This window comes from Schistocerca americana, chromosome 4 (genome assembly GCF_021461395.2).
Source record: "Schistocerca americana isolate TAMUIC-IGC-003095 chromosome 4, iqSchAmer2.1, whole genome shotgun sequence".
Taxonomy (NCBI): domain Eukaryota; kingdom Metazoa; phylum Arthropoda; class Insecta; order Orthoptera; family Acrididae; genus Schistocerca; species Schistocerca americana.
The window spans coordinates 98,946,917-98,969,117 of record NC_060122.1 but is presented as its reverse complement, the minus strand read 5'-3'; the positions used below and the strand labels follow the sequence as shown (position 1 = coordinate 98,969,117).

The 22,201-nt window shown below is 42.8% G+C and overlaps 1 protein-coding gene across 1 annotated transcript in view; it reads left to right on the top strand.

Annotated features, from left to right (window-relative positions):
• The window catches only part of LOC124612534 (1-phosphatidylinositol 4,5-bisphosphate phosphodiesterase gamma-1), a 258,728-nt gene that overhangs the window by 56,033 nt on the left and 180,494 nt on the right, over window positions 1–22,201 (top strand). Inside the window, exons 7-8 of the mRNA XM_047140800.1 lie at window positions 9,320–9,526; window positions 21,492–21,718. Coding sequence (XP_046996756.1) covers window positions 9,320–9,526; window positions 21,492–21,718 — 434 coding nt within the window. The remainder of the gene's footprint in view (window positions 1–9,319; window positions 9,527–21,491; window positions 21,719–22,201) is intronic.

The following is a 22,201-nucleotide window of genomic DNA, read 5'->3' as shown; positions in this document are numbered from 1 at the left end:
GGGTGTGCCCTCGGCGAGGGCCCCCACAAGGGAGGAGCGCGCCATCGGAGACGCCGGTAATCATGGGGGATTCTTCCGCAATGGTTTCCTCACCTTCCACTATGTCTGCTCACAAACGTAAGTTCACTGAGTCTCAGCCACAGACGGTTCTTCCATCGTTGCCACAGTTCCTTGTTGTTTCCCGGTCTGACGAAGGTCACGACTTTTCCACGGTCAACCCTTTCATTATACAGAAAGGTGTCGACGCAATTGCGGGTCCTGTAAAGTCTTGTTCCAGATTACGGAACGGCACCCTGTTGTTAGAAACACACAGTGCCCTCCAGGCTCAAAAATTGCTGCGTACTTCTCTGCTCCACACCTTCCCTGTCCGGGTGGAACCGCACCGTACCTTAAATTCCTCGCGTGGAGTCGTTTATACGCGCTCCCTCGATGGGTTGTCTGACGAAGAAATTCAGCATTACCTGTCTGACCAGGGCGTCACAGCTGTTCATCGGGTTATGAAAAGGGTTGATTCGAACATCATTCCAACCCGCACTGTCTTCTTGACATTTGACAAAGTTCAACTCCCATCAAAAATCAAAGCAGGCTATGAGATAATTTCCGTTCGCCCTTATGTCCCAAACCCTACGCGTTGCTATCGATGTCAGCGGTTTAATCACACCAGCCAGTCCTGTTCCAATCCGGCCAAATGTGTTACTTGTGGCAAGGATGCCCATGAGGGTGCTTGTCCACCTCCATCCCCTCGCTGCATCAACTGTATGGGTGACCACGCTGCCTCGTCTCGAGATTGCCCCGTTTTTAAGGATGAAAAGCTCATCCAGGAAATAAGAGTGAAGGAAAAGGTGTCGACCATTGCTGCTCGAAAGTTACTCGCCAGTCGACAGCCCACCGTGCCTCAGAAAGGTAAATACAGCGCTGTCCTTGCTTCTCCTCGACCAACAAAGGAGGCGGCCACGCAGACTTGCGACTTCACATTTAGTACCACGGTCGTCAGATCGGCCAGCGCAAAGATCGCCCGTTCAACCTCACCCCTTTCGCCTGCCCACTCTATGGCTCACCCTTCATCGGGTTCTGTTAAATCTCGAGCCCAAAAGTCAGACGCCAAGTCTTCGAAAAAAGAGCATTCTCGTGAAGAGTTTTTACGTACTGCAACTTCACAACCATCGGTTCCTCCTTCATCTAAACATACCTCCAAGAAGGCTACGAAGAAACACAGTTCCTCTCCTTCTCCGCCAAGGCGTGTCCCATCTACAGCACCACCTGGCGGAAATCGCCCTCGGCCATCTTCTGTGTCGCCGAGGCGCACTGCTGGTGGCCGGTCAACTGGCCGATCGTTGGTGGCAGGAGCTGCTCCTGACCAACCTATGGATCAGGATCTTCTGCCTTCGACTGAATGCCATTCCATGCTGTCGGTCGCAAGCTCTGAGCAGTCGTTGAGTTGACAGCACCCTTGGTCACGTTCCTCCATTTTCTGTTCACCCTATGTCCATTATCCACTGGAATATCCGCGGCATTCGCGCCAATCGGGAGGAATTGTCGATCCTTTTACGATCCTACTCGCCGGTCATCTTCTGTCTTCAGGAAACAAAGCTGCGTCCCCATGACCGCTTTGTTCTCCCTCATTTTCAGTCCGTCCGATATGACCTCCCCTCTGTTGAAGGCACTCCAGCCCATGGAGGACTCATGATTCTGCTCCATGATACTCTCCATTATCACCCAATCCCCTTAAACACTTCCTTCCAAGCTGTCGCCGTCCGTCTTTCCCTTTCTGGATACACGTTCTCTCTTTGTACGGTATACATTCCATCGTCTACAACAATGGCACGAGCTGATCTCCTTCATCTTCTTGATCAGCTTCCACCCCCCTATTTGCTGGTTGGGGACTTCAATGCCCACCACCCGCTTTGGGGATCTCCACATCCTTGTCCACGTGGCTCACTATTGCTAGACGTCTTCCACCGAGCGGATCTAGTCTGCCTCTACACTGGGGTCCCCACATTTTTGTCTGCCTCCACGGCAAATTTATCTCATTTGGACCTTGCGGTCGGTACTGTTCCGCTAGCTCGGCGCTTCGAATGGTTCGCCCTTGATGATACACACTCGAGTGACCACTTTCCATGTGTTCTTCGACTGCAGCCTCAACTGCCATATATGCGCTCGCGTCGCTGGAAGTTTGCCCAAGCCGATTGGACACTTTTTTCGTCTCTAGCGACATTCGATGACCGTCGCTTTCCCAGCGTCGACGATGAGGTCACACATTTTACCGACGTTATTCTCACAGCTGCGGAACGTTCAATACCACGCACCTCCGAATTGCCCCGGCGCCCTCCAGTTCCTTGGTGGAACGAGGCATGCCGTGACGCAATACGTGAGCGGCGACGTGCTCTTCGCATTTTCCGTCACCATCCAACTTTGTCCAACTGTATCCGATATAAGCAGCTCCGTGCGCGCTGCCGTCGCGTCATCCGCGATAGCAAGAAGGCAAGCTGGAAATTCTTTACTAGCTCATTTAACAACTTCACTCCCTCCTCGGAAGTTTGGAGTCGACTTCGACGGTTCTCAGGCGCGCCTAGTTTCTCCCCGGTCTCTGGGCTCACTGTCGCGCATGATACCTTAGTGGACCCCGTCGCAATTTCTAACTCATTGGGTCAGCACTTTGCTGAGATTTCGAGCTCTTCAAATTACCCGCCAGCGTTTCTCCCGAAGAAACGTGCAGCGGAAGTGCGACATCTTGCTTTCTCCTCTCACAATCGCGAAAGCTACAATACTGTTTTCTCCATGCGCGAACTCCAACATGCACTCTCTTCTTCTCGCTCCTCCGCCCCAGGACCGGATGGTATCCATGTCCAAATGTTGCTGCATTTATCAACCCATAGCCTGCGTTACCTCCTTCGCCTTTATAATCGAATTTGGACCGACAGTACCTTTCCCAGGCGATGGCGGGAAGCTATTGTCGTTCCCGTTCCGAAACCTGGAAAGGACAAACATCTCCCCTCTAGCTATCGCCCCATTTCTCTCACGAGTAGTGTCTGTAAGGTTTTGGAGCGTATGGTGAATTACCGTTTAGCTTGGTGGCTGGAGTCCCGCAGTCTTTTAACACCAGCCCAATGCGGATTCCGAAAGCATCGTTCTGCCGTTGACCATCTTGTTGCTCTCTCCACTTATATCATGAACAATTTTCTCCGGAAACGCCAAACGGTAGCAATATTTTTTGATCTGGAGAGAGCATACGATACCTGTTGGAGGACAGGCATTCTTCGCACACTGTTCTCTTGGGGCTTTCGAGGCCGGCTGCCCCTTTTTCTTCGCGAATTTATGGCAGAGCGCACATTTAGGGTGCGGGTGAACACTACTCTCTCCCGCACTTTCTCCCAAGAAAACGGGGTACCCCAGGGCTCCGTGCTGAGTGTTGTACTGTTTGCCATCGCCATTAATCCAATTATGGATTGTCTCCTTCCTGATGTCTCGGGCTCCCTCTTTGTGGACGATTTTGCGATCTACTACAGCTCTCAACGGACCAGCCTTCTTGAAAGACGTCTTCAAGGATGTCTCGATCGCCTCCACTCGTGGAGCATCGAAACCGGCTTCCGTTTCTCACCCAGTAAGACCGTTTGTGTAAATTTTTGGCGACGTAAGGAGTTTCTTCCACCCTCCTTACATCTAGGTCCTGTCAACCTTCCGTTTTCCGACGTCGCTAAATTCTTGGGTCTTATGTTTGACAGAAAACTGTGCTGGTCCTCCCACGTTTCCTATCTTTCGGCTCGCTGTCTGCGTTCGCTTAACGCCCTCCGTGTCCTGAATGGTACCTCTTGGGGAGCGGACCGAGTGGTCCTTCTCCGCCTCTATCGCGCCTTAGTGCGCTCGAAATTGGATTATGGAAGCATAGTCTACTCCTCTGCTCGGCCGTCTATTCTTCGGCGTCTCGACTCTATCCACCACCGTGGATTACGTTTAGTATCTGGAGCTTTTTACACCAGCCCTGTGGAAAGCCTTTATGCTGAGACTGGTGAACCTCCGCTGTCCAATCGGCGGGCAGTCCTTCTGAGTCGTTATGCTAGCCATCTGTCTTCCATGCCTGCTAATCCAGCGCATGACCATTTTTTCGACGCCTCCTTTGATGTCGGGTATGCAGGCCGCTCCTCCTCCCTACTACCCCCGGGAGTCCGCTTCCGTCAACTGCTCCATTCTCTTTCCTTCCGCTTTCCTAAAACCTTCTTGACAACTTGGGGTACAGCACCGCCTTGGCTCCGTCCCCAGATCAACTTGCTCAGAGACCTATGTCAATTTCCCAAGGATGGTACCCCTACACTTGTTTACCGTCGGGCATTTGCTGCTCTATGTGCACAAATGACGGATGCCACATTTATTTACACCGATGGCTCGAAAACATCGTTAGGTGTAGGGAGTGCCTATATTGTTGGCGACACCCCAAATAACTTTCGGCTTCCCGACCAGTGTTCGGTTTATACTGCGGAGCTTTACGCTGTTCTCCAGGCTGTCCATTACATCCGCCGCCATCAGCGGATACAGTACGTAATCTGCTCAGATTCTCTCAGCTCTCTCCTAAGTCTCCAAGCTCTTTACCCTGTGCACCCTCTGGTCCACCGGATTCAGGACTGTCTGCGCTTGCTCCACCTGGGGGGCGTCTCAGTGGCGTTCCTCTGGCTCCCAGGACACGCTGGTATCTGTGGAAATGAGGCGGCCGATATAGCGGCCAAGGCTGCAGTCTCTCTTCCTCGGCCAGCTATTCAGTCTCTTCCGTTTACCGATCTACGGAGCGTTTTATGCCGCCAAGCTGCTCATTTATGGCATGCGCATTGGTCAACACTTCCCCACAATAAATTGCGGGAAGTGAAAGCCCTTCCTTGCGCTTGGACCTCTTCCTCCCGAACGCGTCGTCGGGAGGAGGTAATTTTAGCTCGACTCCGGATAGGGCACTGTCTTTTTAGTCATCGACATCTTTTAAGCGGTGATCCTCCCCCACTCTGTCCCCACTGCTCTCAGCTGTGGACGGTCAGACACCTTTTAATTGAATGCCCCTATTTTAATCCGTTACGCTCCCGTCTACAGCTATCGCCTGATCTATCGTCGATTTTAGCAGATGACACGCGCTCAGCTGACCGCGTTCTACAGTTTATTAGTGACAGTGAAATGACGTCAGTCATTTGAAGCTTTTTTTTGGGGGACAACCAACCCCTTTCTATAGTGGATTTTTAAGCATTCCTTCTGCCTTTAGTTACTCAAATTTTATGATTTTGTTCCCTTTGCTGCTGATTTTAAATTTCGTTTTTTTCCTGTTTTCTATGTCACGGGCTGGGCGCTAATGACCATAGAAGTTTTGCGCCCTAAAACCACAAACAAAAAAAAAAAAAAAAAAAAACAGCTAGGAATGTTAATGAATGAACCACAGCCTTGTTAGTCACAGGTGCTGGAAAATGTCCAGGAATGGGAATCTGTTGTTCGTTATAGCCCACCAGCCTCCATGACACTGGAGTCAGAGGAAGAGAACCAAAATCCACATAAATCTGAGAATTAACCAATATTGCTGCTGCACCCATGTCCACCTGCATTCTCCATGGTTTGTTAAATACACGCACTTGAGTGTGTAACTTGCTTTGAGGTACCATCACTGCTGACACACTGTACACATCCACATTTGTTTCATCCTCACTTGGGTTTGGAAAGGAGTTACATACAGAAGCACTGTGTCCTTTCTTATGGCACCTATTACACATTGCCCAGCACTTGGAACACACAATGTGGGCCATTCATATTGAATGAAGCAGTATGGGCATGAAGGTTACAGTGTCTGAGGCTGTCGCTATTGTGAGATGGATTGTTGTTGTCGTGAACCTGAGACGTCTGCTGGACTGCTGCAGTAGCATCTATGTTCCCTTGCGAACTGACTGAAGGCTATGAGGATTGAGAGGAACTGATTTCTGAAACCTTGGACCAGGTTTCTTTCTGACTACCTGCACCTTGAGAAACCTCCAATGATTGAACTATATTCAGTACTTCCGCAAGTGCAGGATTTTCACACTGTAGAGCTCCCACTGAAACTTCCCCGCCGGGACCACAAACCATTTGATCTCCATAGGATTCCTTAAGGACATTTGTCACAAAGTTACGATGGCTAAGTTCATATAGTTCTGCTGCCTATGCCCTGTATGACTAGTTTGGCCGCTTTTGACAGCTGTAAAACTACACACGAACAGCACTAACACTAGTATTTTTGCAGTGATAGGTACAAAGTGATACCTGCGCGCACATAAAATTTCTAGTTACAGCACTTTATTTTTCTGATGATCACAGTGAGTGGTGAAACACGTGCGCCTTCTGCTCCTGTCACTTTTGTAGCTACGTACTGAACAATGTGGTGCAGTACTTAAAACACTGGAATAGTATTTGGGAGGACAGAAGTTCAAATCCCTTACTGACAACCAGATTAAAATTTTTTGGAATTTATTTAATCTCTTAAGAGGAATGATGTTGTGGGTACTTTGAAAAGGTGTGTCTGATTTGCTTCTCTATCCTTCTCTGTCTTGAGCATGCATTCCGTCTCTAATGATCATGATATTGGTGGAACGTTAAACCAGCCCAAGCCCCTTGCTAAAATAAAACAAAGCAAAATATCATTTAGACAGGGTTTATAAATGAGAGTAAGCTGCAGTTGTTTTGAATAATGAAAGCATCATTCACAAAGAATTGCAGTGAATGTCCTACTCTGAGTTACTCTCCAAGTTACATAATAGGCCACAAAACACAAGGACTGTCTAAAAAGTCATTCAACTGCAAATAAAACTTAAAATTGACTGAAAGAATGATTTTTCTTGCTACCAACTAGTTTAATCTGACATAACTCATTCCCAAATATATACAGGGTGTTTCAGAAAGGACATTACAACTTTAAAAATTCATATAAATTTATTGAAAGAAGAAATAGAGTTGGGTTTAGTGTTATTTTGCAGAGAAAAACACCAAGTTCTTTTTTTACCTTGAGCTAAAGATGTATGTAGCTTCCATTGATTACCCTGCACACATCGCAATGGAAGTCAGTTTCTTCCCAAATTTGCTGTAGCATTCCAGGTGTAACTTGCTCAGTGGTGGCTAAATTCTTGCTCTAAGTTTGGGTAGAAAAGCTGGCACAGAATGTACGAACATGATGTCCTTGATGAATCTCTCCACCCCCGCTCCCCTCCCTCCCCCCCCCCCCCCCCCCCCCCCTCAAAAAAAAAAAAAAATAAATAAAATAAAAATGCGTGATGTCAGGTCTGGGTTACGTGGGGGCCGTGAAATTGGCACATCATGGCCAATCCATTGACCTGGAAAAAAGTCACTGAGAAAATCCCGGATGTCGCCAGGTAGTGGCATAGTGCACTGTTTGCATGAAGTAAACATTTCATTCTTGGTCATCCTTGTTGTAACATATCCAGGTGCACTATCCTATTGATGGATCTCTCATGGTAAAAAAAGGACCCGTACACTTTGTTCTTGCTCAGTGCACAAAAAACGTTCAGTTTACGACTGTCACGAACGTGTTGCAATGTTTGATGTGCATTTTCACTGCCCCAAATCCTACAGTTATGTGTTAACCTTGCCACTTAAGTGAAAAGTCGAGTCATCAGAAAAGATGATATTGTCCATGAAATGTTAATTCTCCTGCAATTGATTTAACATATCCACACAATTTTTGTGAGCAACTTTATCAGTGTCTTTTACTGCTTGTACGGTCATCAGTCTGTATGGTTTCGAGTGCAAATGGTTCCTCAACACATGTCCAACATTCGTATGAGGGATTTGCACTTCACGAGATGCATGCCGCATTGATTTTGTAGAGCTGTTGGCACAATGTTGTCTCACTTGCTCAATGACGACATCAGATGTGCTTGGATGATTTCCCACGTGTTACCGAGCACCCTGTTGCTACGAAACTTCTATGCTAGTCATAAATTGTAGGCCTACTAGGAGGATCTTTAGTGTGGTTGGTACGGAAATTGCATTGAACTGTTATTGCCGACTTTGATTCTTCAAATGAAAGTGCACAGCTAGCACTCTGGGGTCTAGTGAAGGCAGTCTTCTTTAATGCGACTGCCGCTAGCACTCCTTATGATGCAATTTGGCACTAGCGAATTATGCGAGACAAAACTTGATATATTTCCATACAAATTGACACTACAGTCACCTATGTAGGTGCTAAGAATTAATTTATATGAATTTTCAAAGTTGTAAAGTCCGTTTTGAAACACCTTGTATTTTTTTCTTACTTTCATCACATAAACTACTTTCACACACGATTTAAATCAAACACAATTTTTTTAAATGTCTCCCTGGCCATCACCTATTACCTATAGCTGCATGCAAAACTCCCAAGTTAATTTGTAACAAGTTAAAATTGTATGACTGGCTGGGAGTCAAGCTGTACAGTGCAGTACCTGCAAAAGCCAGATGTTCAGGCTAGACAGAGCCCTAGTCTGGCACAGTATTTTAACTTGTCACAAATCTAAACTGTCATATATATTCTACCAAAAAGCAGAAAAGTATTACTACACTCCTGAATTCGCTTGGGCGTGCTGTTCAGTGTTCTTTATGCTGTTTTGTTATCCAGTGATGGTCAGCATCCCTTTGAAAAGGCTGACTGGCAGCTCAGATGGGCTCCTTCTGTCTTATTATGCTGTCATCTTTTTGGCTATATCTCTGTGGCTTGACAATAATTACTAATATATTGTGAGTAAATGATAAACATAGAGACCATCTCTGGTAACTCATATCAGCCTGATTTAATTCATTTGGCAATAGAGAATTTGCATTATCAAATTTCACAGGTTGTGCTTCCAAGCAGCTTCGAGCAGTGGTTAAGCGACTCTTATTTTGTAGTACCTGCGTCTGACCACAGTTTTCCAAAATTCCAGGAGGGTTCATTTGAAAAGGACGTGGCCAGTTTCCCTCTCCATCCATGCCCTGTTCAATCCTTTGCTCAGTGTCTAATAATCTTCTCTTTGACAGCATCAAACACTAATCTTCCCTCCTTAAAGGTCATGCGTAGACCGCAGGTCAAGGAATAAATCGTGTTATGTGCAGATATTTGTTAAAACTCACTTAAAAGTATTTTTAAAGATACTGCATGCAATTTTGTATTTTTTGATAATTGTATCTTAATTTTGACTTCCCCATAATTAATATTGCACCTCAGTTAATCTAAGGTAATGTCAGTGATTGTTATGCCCACTTTCTTTGTCTTTATTGTCACTGGTAACATCACATTGCATCCTCCAGATGAATTTTGAGTTACATATATGCTCTAATGCCAAATTGTTCATAGATATTTAACAGGTGACCAATTCTCAAGTGAATCGTCCACTGAAGCTTATGTTCGCTGTTTACGAATGGGTTGCCGATGCATAGAACTAGACTGCTGGGATGGTCCTGATGGTATGCCATTCATCTACCATGGGCATACTTTAACGACAAGGATAAAATTTCTGGATGTTGTTAAAACTATCAAGGAACATGCATTTGTTACATCAGAGTAAGTATGTATATTATTTTTTATCACTTGTCTTTATGAATGTTCCTTAAGTTTTTTCCAGTTATTATGCACAGAACTGTACAAATTATAAATATAATATTAAGGAAAGGGTAGATTGCTACTCACCATGTAGAGGAGACTGCAGACAGGCACAGCAAAATGACTGCTATACGTTTGTGCTTTTGGCCTAAAGGCCTTCTTCTAAAGTGGAAAAAACACACACACACACACACACACACACACACACACACACACATTCACACAAGCAAAATCCATGCGTACATAATCACTTTACTCCATTGTACAAATTACATTTATATCTTTAAATAGTGTGCTGAATATGTGAATGAATTTTTTGAGCTGTTAGGTGAGACAACAGAAAATGTAAATAAAAATCACTCCAAAATTTTAATTGGAGATTTTAATGCACAGTTAAAGAGAGAAAAGAGATATGGAGACATAAAAGGGAAATAGCCAGCAAAAAGAACAACAAACAGCACTGACATGCGGCCAATGGAATTCTGCAGAAACCATGATATGATCTCAAAGTCAACATACTTGAAGAAAAGACCAAATAAGCTCAACACACGGAGATATCCAGACTGGAAAAAAGGAGAGTGATGACTGTATCATCTCTGTGTGGATAAAAATTATCATGGTGAAATCTACAGCGTGAAAATTCTAACAAGGGAACCTCCCCATCGCACCCCCCTCAGATTTAGTTATAAGTTAGCACAGTGGATAGGCCTTGATAAACTGAACACAGATCAATTGAGAAAACAGGAAGAAGTTGTGTGGAACTGTGAAAAAATAAGCAAAATATACAAACTGAGTAGTCCATGGGCCACATAAGCAACATCATGGACGAAGTGTGTTTAGAAGCGCCGTGGTAGCGTGAGCAGCTGCTGAACGAAAGATCCTTGGTTCAAGTCTTCCCTCGAATGTAAATTTTACTTTCTTTATTTTTGCATAGTTATTATCTGTCCGTTCGTTCATTGACATCTCTGTTCACTGTAATAAGTTTAGTGTCTGTGTTTTGCGACCGCACTGCAAAACCGTGCGATTAGTAGACGAAAGGACGTGCCTCTCCAATGGGAACAGAAAACATTTGATCGTAAGGTCATAGGTCAACCGATTCCTCCACAGGAAAACACATCTGATATATTCTATACGACACTGGTGACGGCATGTGCGTCACATGACAGGAATATGTTGTCGACCCACCTAACTTGTACACTTGGCGAATGGGTAAAAAGATACTTCTACCTTGCCCGATTTAGGTTTTCTTGTGGATGTGATAATCACTCCCAAAAAAGTGATGAAAACATAAGAGTTTGTCACATAAACTGAAAATAAAAAATTAAAATTTTCACTTGGTGGAAGATTTGAACTTAGGACCTTTCGTTCCGCAGCTGCTCACGTTACCACGAGACCACGGCGCTCCTGCGTTTCTGTCGTCCTTATTGTTGCTTATCTTCCCTTGAACTACTCAGTTTGTATATTTTGCTTATTTTTTCACAGTTCTACACAACTTCTTCCTGTTTTCTCAATTGATCTGTGTTCAGTTTTTCAAGGCCTATCCACTGTGCCAACTTATAACTAAATCTGAGGGGGGTGCGATGGGGAGGTTCCCTTGTAAGAGGGAAAGAAAAAGAAGAAAAAGGCTCCAAAGAAGATAACCTAGAACCATCATAAATTGATAAATAACAAGGAATGCGAGAACAGTCAAAAAATATGAAAATAACAAATGTTCTAGAGGAAATAGTTCCCCAATTGAAACAAATAGCAGAAGAAGTAACCCCAATAAATCCAAGGAAAAAATGCCAATGGTGGACTGATGAGTGTAATAAAACAGTGGTAGGTGACCTCTGAGCCTGATAAAAGTATCAGTCATAAAACATAAGAATTGCACTTGGAACTCACAAAGCAAAGAATGATAACCAAAAAAATAGTAAGAATTAAATGCCAGTACCAAAAAAGATATACTTCTAAGAATAGAAACAAATAGTGAGAAAACAAACTTAAGAATTATTACAAAATATTTAGCATAAACTACAAAGATAAGATCCTCCAACATTAATGTTAAAGCATTAAAATAATGTAATAAGCTGACCCATAGCAATAGGAAAAAAACAGAAGTTTTATATACCCTTATTAAAACATCAGCAGAAAATATAAACCCACCCACAATGCATGTAGTCTATAAAGCTTTGAAAGAATTAAAAAACTACAAAGGAAGTGGAGAAGATCAAATATTTGGGGAACTTTGGAACTATGCAGCAGAACCAATGGCAATATTGTTACACCAATGCATAGTGAAAATCTGGAACAAAGAAGAACTGCCATAACATCGGCCTACTGGTATAATCCATCCATTACACAAAACGAAGACAAATCAAATCCAGACAACAGTAGAGGTGTTTCCCTTTTGGATATCACATGTAAAGTCATGTCAAGACTGATTGAGTGGCGCAGTGGTTGGCAGACTGGACTGTCATTCGGGAGGACGATGATTCAACCCATGTCCAACCATCCTGATTTAGGTTTTCAATTATTTCCCTAAATTGCTTCAGGCAAATGCTGGGATGGTTCCTCTGAAAGGGCATGAGCGAGCTTGTGCTCCATCTCTAATGACCTCATTGTCAATAGGACATCAGTATCTCCTCCTCCTCCTCCTCCTCCTCCTCGTGTCAAGAATTCTATACAAACGCTGCAAAGTTAACTGCAAATGGCACTAGGAAAATATTGAGGAGGATTTAGGCCAGGAAGCTCATGATTGTATCCACAAATCTTCAGCGGTGAAGGTGGTAAGAAATTTGGGACTCCATCCCAAATTAATAAAAATTATAATATTAACTCTAACAAGCACCAAATCTCAAGTAAGCTTCAGACAGGAAATATCTGAGCTGTTTATGATTAAAACTGGGTTAAGTCAGGGAGATGGTTCATTGCCATTATTTTTCAACTGTACTTAATCTTACTTAATGGGGGAGTGTTACAAGGAAAATCTTAAATGTAAGAATTGGCAACAAGAAAGATCAAATAAACTTTGTTGTAACTGCAACCAGGACGGTCGCGGGGTAGCACTGACGAAAGGCGTGGCGGGACCCGCGGAGAGGCCCGCAAACAACAACACAACGGAAAAGGACGGACACGACCAACGTAGGACAGAACGAATATGACAAGACCGAACAACAGAGTCACAAGGAAACAAACTCGTACACGAACCAGGAAGAAAGCAGTCTAGCACAAGCGAGGTGTAAACTGACGTAAGCGAGATAAGACTGACTGGATGAGCGAGTGGCCGGTACTTAAGTACGCTCTCGGGGGCGCCACTATTGGCCGCTGGGACCATGTGTTCCGCTGTGGTGCCCCCACACTAAAAGCGGGCCAGGAGGCGCGCGCTGCCGCAGCTTACGGTGCAGCAACCTCTATGGGTCTTCGACGTCCATGACGTCTGGTGCGGATTCAAATTGTTTGGGATTCACAGATGGCTCAGCATTACTAGCTAATAACAGTCAAGAAGCCAGAAACCAATTAACAAGCCTACAAAATATAGCACATAAAATAAGACTCGAAGTATCTTAAAAAAAAAAAGACAGAGATAATGGTAGCAGATGCCCAAGTAACAGGAAAGTAAAAATGATGAAACAATTTAAATACTTGGGAGAAATTCTAACATAAAACCTGGAAGAAACTTAAGAGACAATAAAGAATTAATAAAATGATAGAAGTTCAAAAATTAATGTGGTCTGCATGTACTAAAAATGTCTATCAATCAAAACCAAATTAAAACCTGACAAGACAGAGGTTCAACCAGATTTGGCATACAGTAATGAAACGCATTTCAAAATCACCCAGAAAAAGAGAATCGACAAAATTCTAAAAGTGGAGACAAGAATAGCTAGAACATGCATAAATAACAAATATCAAAAAGTGGAAAATTGAGAATGGAATAATGTCCATATTATTAAAAGGATAGTTGCTACTCATCATATAGTGGAGATGGGCTGAAATTTTACTTTCTTAAGTCTTCTTGTTGTGCATATCTGCACTATATGGTGAGTAGCAATTGTCCTTTTTATAATATTGACATAAATATAAAAAAGATGGACAGTGGAGGATAGTGGCAAATCAAATGGGATGTGCAGCAAACTGGATCCTTTTACAGATATCATACAGAAGAAAAGGATCTCTTCTCCTTTTTTTTCTCTCATTGTGAGTATACCAAATACCAAGAAAAATTATAGGCGAATATTTAGGATGAATAAAGGAAATCAGGGAAAATATGAAAGAGCTGGATTAATCCAGGACAATTTGTAAAACAAAACAAAAAATTTTAAAAAACTGAAAAACATAAAAATAAGTTTTAAACCAAAAATAGATAACATAGAATGAAAAGGGGCTTTACACATGAGGAATGACAAAAAAGATCAGAACGAATGAAAAGGGGCTTTACACATTAGGAATGACAAAAAAGATCAGAACGAATGAAAAGGGTCTTTACACATGAGGAATGGCAAAAAGGATCAGAACAAATGAAAAGGTACTGGATAATTTGGGGGGAAAAAAAAAAAAAAACTTATTGAAGATGATGTCCAGAAAATTATTGACTGAAGGGGTGAAATGAGGCCTTAAAAGCAGAAGTAGTAATGGAAGTAGTGTGCTGAGGAATTTTCTGATAAATTGATTCCCCGGGAGTTCAGCTAATGTTGGCGGGCTATTGACTTTATGAACCTGGGGATCCCAAGCTGTAATCTTGTAAACACTAGTTGTCTTCTACTATAGTAAACTCCAGCCGTGTTCCAGTGACCACCGAGGAGGGGAGGAGTGGTGGTGATGGACCATATTGTGTTTTGGAGAATGAGGGTCTTAGCTTAACTGCCCAGATTGTGAGGATGAAAATGTGTATAAGAGTAGTAGTCTCAACATGTGAATGGGGTGGATGGCTGTTGAGGCTGAAAAATTGCTAGTGAGCAATCCCTTGAGGAACTTACTGCACCTCAGTAGTGGAAGGCTTATCCAGGCAAACAGTGGATCGTGTAGGTCGTTAGCTATTTTTGGTAATGCTGTGGGACCTGACATACGCAAAACAAATCTGTAAATAATGTGGATTGGCCATTAGGGACACCAACACCTACACAACTAAGGTGGCAGAGAACAATTTCCTTGGAGCTTGGTTTGAAAAACTGAACCTTGATTATTATAACAGTGCACAAGTGTCAGAATGTCTTTATTGTAAAGAAATGAAAAGAGCAGTCATTTGAGAAATTATGCCCCTCCTGCACCAACAAAATGTTGAAAAGTATTAACTGGAACTACAAAGTGACTCAAAAGGTTTTGCAGTGCAACCCTTTGGTTGAAACTGCTGGGTTTCATCAAGTGACCACACTTCTGAACTTTTGAACTTTTGTCGTTATACTGTAACAGTAGAAAAGCATGACTCATTCAACTTCACTAAGGGCATTGTAAGTTAGTTATCATGGATGTGGACACCGCAAAAAGAATGAGGAATAGAAGGTTGGCCAGAAGTTCATAACCTTGCAAAAAGACTGCCACTTCAATCACAACTTTAATTCACTTAGCCTTCCTTTCAACTAAAGGTAAGATCTTACATACCCAATCTAATGTGATGCTGTAAACATCAAAGACATGGTTGCATGAATGTTGGTTGTAATGGCAAGGCAACATGTGACAAATCTGGGAAAGATTCGCAGGAACCAGGATCATTTTTTTCAGTGCTGGAGTTCTGTGTACCACAGTCTAGTACAACTACATCTACATAGGTACTCTGCAAGCCATGGTACAGTGCATGACAGGAGGTATCCTGCACCACCACCACCACCACCACCACCACCACCACTACTACTACTTGTCATTTCCCCTCCTGTTCCACTTGGAAATATAGCGAGGGAAAAACTACTGTCTGTATGCCTCCATATGAGTTCTAATTTTTGTGTCTTATCTGCATGGCCCTTGTGCGCTGTGTTTGTTGGCGGCCGTAGAATTGTTCAGCAGTCAACTTCAAATGCCGGTTCCCTAAATTTTCTCAATAGTGTGTCTTGAAAACAATACTTCTCTCTCTCTCTCTTTCTTTTTGAAGACTCTAGAACTGTCACAGCGGAATCGGGTGGCCAGTAAAAACTTCCAACAATTAACTTAGTTTTGCCTCCACCTGTTATACACGACCAAATGCCTTCACTGCCACACTCAGCTTCTACCTCAATAGAGACAATATTTTTGTCAACTGCATTGAACACTCCCCCTCCTAAGGCTTTGAATCTGTCTTTCCACTATACATTCCATGACTTGCTAAATATCCCAGTTCTCCACTTCAGGCTGCAACCAGCTTTTGGTTCCAAGAATAATATGAGTCTGAAAACTTTCCTGGAGGACAGTAAATTTGGGTACTTTATTACTTCGACGATTTACTGATAAAATTGGGACAGTCGAAGTGTCCTTATTCTGTATGCTGCATGACTTCCTTCCAGTGAATCAATTGTCGAGTGTTTATTAGAGCATCTCAAACTACCATGTACCCCAAAAAGCAGTCCACAAGTACTCTGTTACCTGAGTAGCTGCTATTTTTGTGTAGTGCACCTCTGACCTATCCAGGGGAGTCCTACAAATCCCCACACAACAACACAGGTCCAGAAATCTGCAGCCAATACCATCACAGAGTCGACAAATCCTTTGGTTGAGACCTTCCACTCAGCTCCAAACCAAAGGACCCAACCAACTCTGGGAACAATGCTGCAAATTGCAAGCTCTGCTTGCACCCTGCGTGCGAGGCCAGCAGTCTTCACCACCTCCTGAGGATTGCCTCAGAACCTATGCGACAGGTGTCGTTGGTGTCTACATGAGCCACACCTTGAGACGGCTGCACCATGCACACCGATAGCCACAGGCAAGGGCGTCTCCACATCTTGGATGAGGCCCCCCGGCAGACATACTGAGTGCACATTGGCTTTCTTTCAAGCCCTGAATGCTATCTGCCCCTGCTTGTGGCACAAATTGCCCATTGTTGTTAGAAGAAAAGAAAATTCAAGAAATCAATATGACTAAGAGAATTTTGTATACTGAGGTGAGGAAGGAATATATTGCCCTGCAATCTTAAATTTTCTCAACTTCCTGTGCTGCCACTTTGAGAAAAGCTGTAATCAAAGTCAGTGCTGCCACAGAAGCACAGGCAGTAGATATTGGCTGAACTTGTGCACATGTAAATGCACATGCAATCAACAGAAAAGATGATACTGATGGTGAGGTGGCCAGATGGGGAGTGGCAGTATTTATCCATGATAAAAGCCATCCTTGCCACCCACCTCTAGACAGTATGTCTTCAGGTTTTTACACCATTAAGAATAACTGTGTACTCCCTGTATCTCTCCTGTTCATTAACATGTGCATAATGAGTCCTTTGAGGACATTATTCATTTTTTCTCTTCCTCAGAGATTTCAGTGCACACCATATTCAGTCAGACTTTACATACACTAGTCTCAGGGGTCAAGTAGTGGAGAGGTTCCTCTTGTTGAATGTCTACCACTTCAATACATGGAAAAACACACACTTCAGCAGTGCAAACGGACCACCTGCAGCCGTTGATCTGCCATTTTTCTCTTGTTGAATGTCTACCACTTCAATACATGGAAAAAACACACACTTCAGCAGTGCAAACAGACCACCTGCAGCCGTTGATCTGCCATTTTTCTCTCCCATGCTAGCTAGTACTGCCCTATGGGAAGCAGCAGAGGACTTGCATTCTAGTGACCATTTTGCGTTTTGGATTCAGCTGCCGGATACCTCAGCTCATGCTACAGAGACACCTAAATGGATGTTAAACAAAGTCAGTTGAACACTTTGAAGCATCCTGGCTGTATTATAACATCAGTCCAGCACCCAGGACATGATAAGGTATGTAACTACCATCACCCCAGGGCTGCAGATGTGTCTACCTAAAGTTGTCAGTTAAACCTACCAGATGGTTAATCCCATGGTGAAGCAAAGAATGGCATTTAGATGTCAAGGACAAGTGAGTGGCACTATGAAAATTCCATTTGCTGACAATCTTACAGCCTCTTGCTTTGTCCAGGCAAAAGTGCAGCGCATTTTCAGAGATAGCAAAAAAGCAGTCATGGTGAGAATTTTTATAATCTGTTAACTGTTTCACACCACCAGAAATCATTGAGAAGGATTAGTGTAAAAGGCCAAGCAAAGAAAGAATACTTTGAACAAATTACATTTAATGCCAATCAGGATACCAAATTCCAATGCAGAAAGAAATTAACTGAGAGGATACTGTTGGACTTTTAAGTCCAGCAACTCTGAAGAGTGCAACTACCTCTTACGTATGGATGTGTTAGAGCATACTCCATCTGTGGCTAACCAGGGCCAGGTAAAGTACACCAGGATGTGTTGTGACATTTGGATATTGATTGAAAGAACTACCTCTTCATGCTTTTAATGGTATCCACTCTGAGCAACAGACTCTGTATTTTTTAGAGGGAATCAATCATGATCCCTCTTCTGAGATCTGGGAAGAATCACACCAGCCCAAGTAGTTATCACTATGTAACACTCATCACTTCTATGATGAAGACATTTGAACAAATTATCAACAATGTCTTAGTATGGATTCTAAAAACCAAAAAGCTCCTCTGTTTTCTTCAGTGTAGTTTCCATAGGTACTGCTCTACACTAGACAATCTAATAATCCTTGAGGCTGCTGTACAAGGGACTGTTTTGTGTAGGCCTCACTTCATAGAAACACCTTCTGATTTTGAAAATGCCTACAATACTATTTGTAAACACAATTTATCCAACAACTTTATGAATGGGACTTCTGGAGTTTTCTGCTATTCCTGCATGGTCCTTCCTTTAAGATCAGTAACTATCATTAAGAAAACAAGAATTATGCAATTAAACCACAGGCTTCAATTTTACCCCAGTAAGTGTGTGTAAGTGTGTGTGTGTGTGTGTGTGTGTGTGTGTGTGTGTGTGTGTGTGTGTGTGTGTGTGTGTGTGTGTGCAGGCAGGTGGGCAGCTGGGCAGGCAGGCGTCAAGCTTTTGATCAATCCAAACTGCAACTGGAAGACACAACTCTTAGTTTCAAGAAACCAGTAGAGGTCTGTGTCTTAGTTTCAAGGAATCAGTATAGGTATGTGCCCACATTTTGAAGTGCCTTAGTAGCAGATAACTGAGGGAATGGCAGAGAGAACTTCCCTGTTGTTGTTTTACAGAGCCTTTATTCTATAGTGGCTGAACAAAGGCTGTATTGAGAACTTTTAATGCTCTATAGTTACATACTCAAACATGTGCATGCTACAAACACAGGAAGTAAGATAACTTGCAAGTAAACAAAGTTGTTCATAATTTCACCTAACAAAATAATAGTCACCATCCTAAAAGAACATGCTGGTCACTTTGGAATGTTGCAGATGGTGTAGAACTTGAGCCTGACAGTAGTGTGACCCTTCCCCAGTGACCTGAGCCATGACAGTAGTGAGAATTGTGAAGGTAATTGCTTGCAATTGATGTTAAAAGTTGGGTACCTCAGAAATGCATATTGCTAATGGATGCACATAAAACTGCATGCATTCAATGGGCCTAACAACGCAGAAAGTGAATAGTAGGTGCCTGCAGGCATCGCACCAATGTCCCAATGAGGAGCTTAACCCTGGGTGTGTGGAGGGTGTAGTTCAGGCCAGAGGTGGCTCTGTGATGTGCCAGAGATATTTTATGCATCATGACTCAGCCTACTCATTCAAGTTACCTTGAACTTGAACCGGGTTACTATTCTGACATTTTCAGTGACCAAGTTTTTCCCTTTCTTTTACATCTTTGTGATGAGTCCATCGTGGACGCTATCATCTTCAAGATGATAATGTCCATGTCCAAAGGGCTGCAAGCATATGTTCCTGCTTTGATGAGCATTACAGGCGCCCTATGACACTTTAACTGGCTCACTAAATTACTTGATCTTAAGCCCATACAAAATGTCCAGAACTGTAGGGTGTTCGGAAATTCCCATTAAAAACTTCTAGGACTCGTAGAGGGGAGTGAGTACGTAATATTTTGAATAGCAATCCATGTCCAGAAACATAACATTTCTGTTCTATCAGAGTTTCAGTTCAGATATTTAACTCGTCCACTCCCGCTAGAGGAACTGAAATGAGCATGACACAGTATAATTATTAGATAACAATTCAAAAGGAAACATAATAAACATTCATTTATCTCTTGAGCACATTTGTTTGTATTTACACATTACATGTTTACGGTATTCCAAAACAATAAAGGACCCAGCATATTGTATGTACAGCATAGTACTGATGCATTACAATAGCAGGTTGATGTGGTGACCAACATTGTTACAGAAATTGTACCAACAATGCATGTTCTGGTGTACTCTCTCCATCCCACCAAGTGTCTTATCAGTTTCTAGTGCAGCAGCCAGAACTCGTGCCAGAAGATGTTCCTCTGTCTCTATAGGAGTCTCGTAAATTAAACTTTGCACATGACCCGAAATGAACCAGACCACAGGAATTAAATTTGAGAATTGCACCGGCCACACGGTTGGACCATCTCGGCCTATCCAGATTCCACCATATCGTCTGTTGAGATGTCTCCGTACCATGCGTGAGCAGTGAGGCAGTGCAGCACGTTTCCTGATAGACACTCAGTGGCACACTTTCCAGGAATGGGTCCAATATGTTTTCTAGGAAGATCAGATATGCAGGACCAGTTAGCTTGAGTGGAAGGAGGTATAACCCAATCACATGACTGTCCAGGATACTTGCCCACATGTTAATACCAAACTTCTTCTGAAATCTCTAAATATGCGTGGCATAAGGTTTTTCGTGCCTGGACATTGCTGTTTCACAAATTCAGAACAAAGTTCCTTAGTGAACTTATGTTCATCTATGAACAGGACATGGAAACAGAGGTGTGTCAATGGAGCAGTGCAATAAGTACGTGCAGTATGCAATGCATTGTGGAGAAATGGCTGGACTCACACAGGACATCTTTGACAATACTATGACTAATATCCATTGCATGTGTAGTTGTTATAGAACTCATTGACAGGCTCTCTTCAATGTGATGCAGTACATCCTCTTCAAATATAAGTGTGCGACATTGCCCTGGAGCACCACATTCCTGTTTCCTCATGGTAAAGGTACCAGTTTCTCATAGCCATTGTGAACTTGTGCAAAGCTTATGCAATGGCGTGCTATGTTGCAGAAAACATTCATGATAAAGCTGACTAGCGGCTTTTCTGTGACCTTGAGCTGTGCCATACACAAGGGGCATGCCTGTGTATTCTGAAAATGTATTCCAAACCATGTTTACTGTGTCAGAGATGTACAGTTTGTAACAAGGCAGACCTTAAGTGACATCAGGTAACGAACTGACATAGTACACAACATCCTGTCTACCCTATTGTATACTAGGACTGGCAACTCTGATCTCTTTCCCTTGCGCATGGGCACATTGAACATCGGAATTGAACCATCGTAGAATGGAAATGGTTTGTTTCTGGACATGGGTTCCTATTCAAAATAGTATGTACTCACACCCCTCTACAAGTCCTAGAAGTTTTAATGGGAATTTCCGATCACCTTGTATTTGGAACAGCCTGTGTAACATAGCAATTAGCATCCCTGCAGTTCTTTAGTTCTCCAGGATCTAATCGTCAATGAGCAGCCTCAGCTATAGGCAGTATATCTGAAATAATGTGTGGACTCTCTCTCCTTTGCCAGATTGAGACTATTATCAAGACCAGAGGTGACGTCACGTGGTATTAGCGTGCTGCTTCCTGGGGTAACTGACTTTTTTGGTTGGTACTGTTATTTCAAAAGTATAGATTTTCTCTGCACCACTTTGTCTCTTAATGTTGTACCAAAGAGAGAAAGTAATGATTAGTGCAACTCAGCAGTGCTAAATTGTATATGTTCTTTTTTTTTTCAGATACCCACTAATATTGTCCATAGAGGACAACTGCTCTGTACCACAGCAGCGCAAGATGGCAAAGGTAATGCTGGAAGTGTTTGGCGAAATGCTACTCGTGCAGCTTTATGAGAAGAATGAAAGTCAGCTGCCATCACCACACCAGCTACGGCGTAAAATTATAATTAAGCACAAAAAACTCCCAGATGGTGTTGACGAGGATGCGTTTATGAGCAAAAATGATGATGGTAATGACTGTTTGATTTTTTTATTAGTCCAGTTATATCATACAGCACAAATTATACAATTGATATTGGACAGGTCAAAGAAAAGCTAAAATAATACGTAATCTTAGCAAATAGTAGCAAATTAAAATTAGGTACATGTTCTTACAATTTAATTTTTGAGTAACATTTTTTGTTACATTTTCATAAATTTTTTTACCGTATGGAGACAGTGCTTTATTTGAAGTGCCTTTAGTTCAATTTCAAACTTTGGATGTTTAGCGATTTTTTTATTTCCTTGGGTATCTTATTGTGTAGTATTACACTAATGTTAATTATGCTCCTCTGATACATTGTAATTCTGTGATATATTTGGGGAATATTTGATTTCCCCCTGTTGCAATAGTTGGGTACATTTTTGTTTTGTAGTAGTTTGCCTGTTTCCAAGAGGTAGTCCCTAGCGAACAAGATAGTTTGATAAATGAGCAAGCTAGGAACATTCAGAAC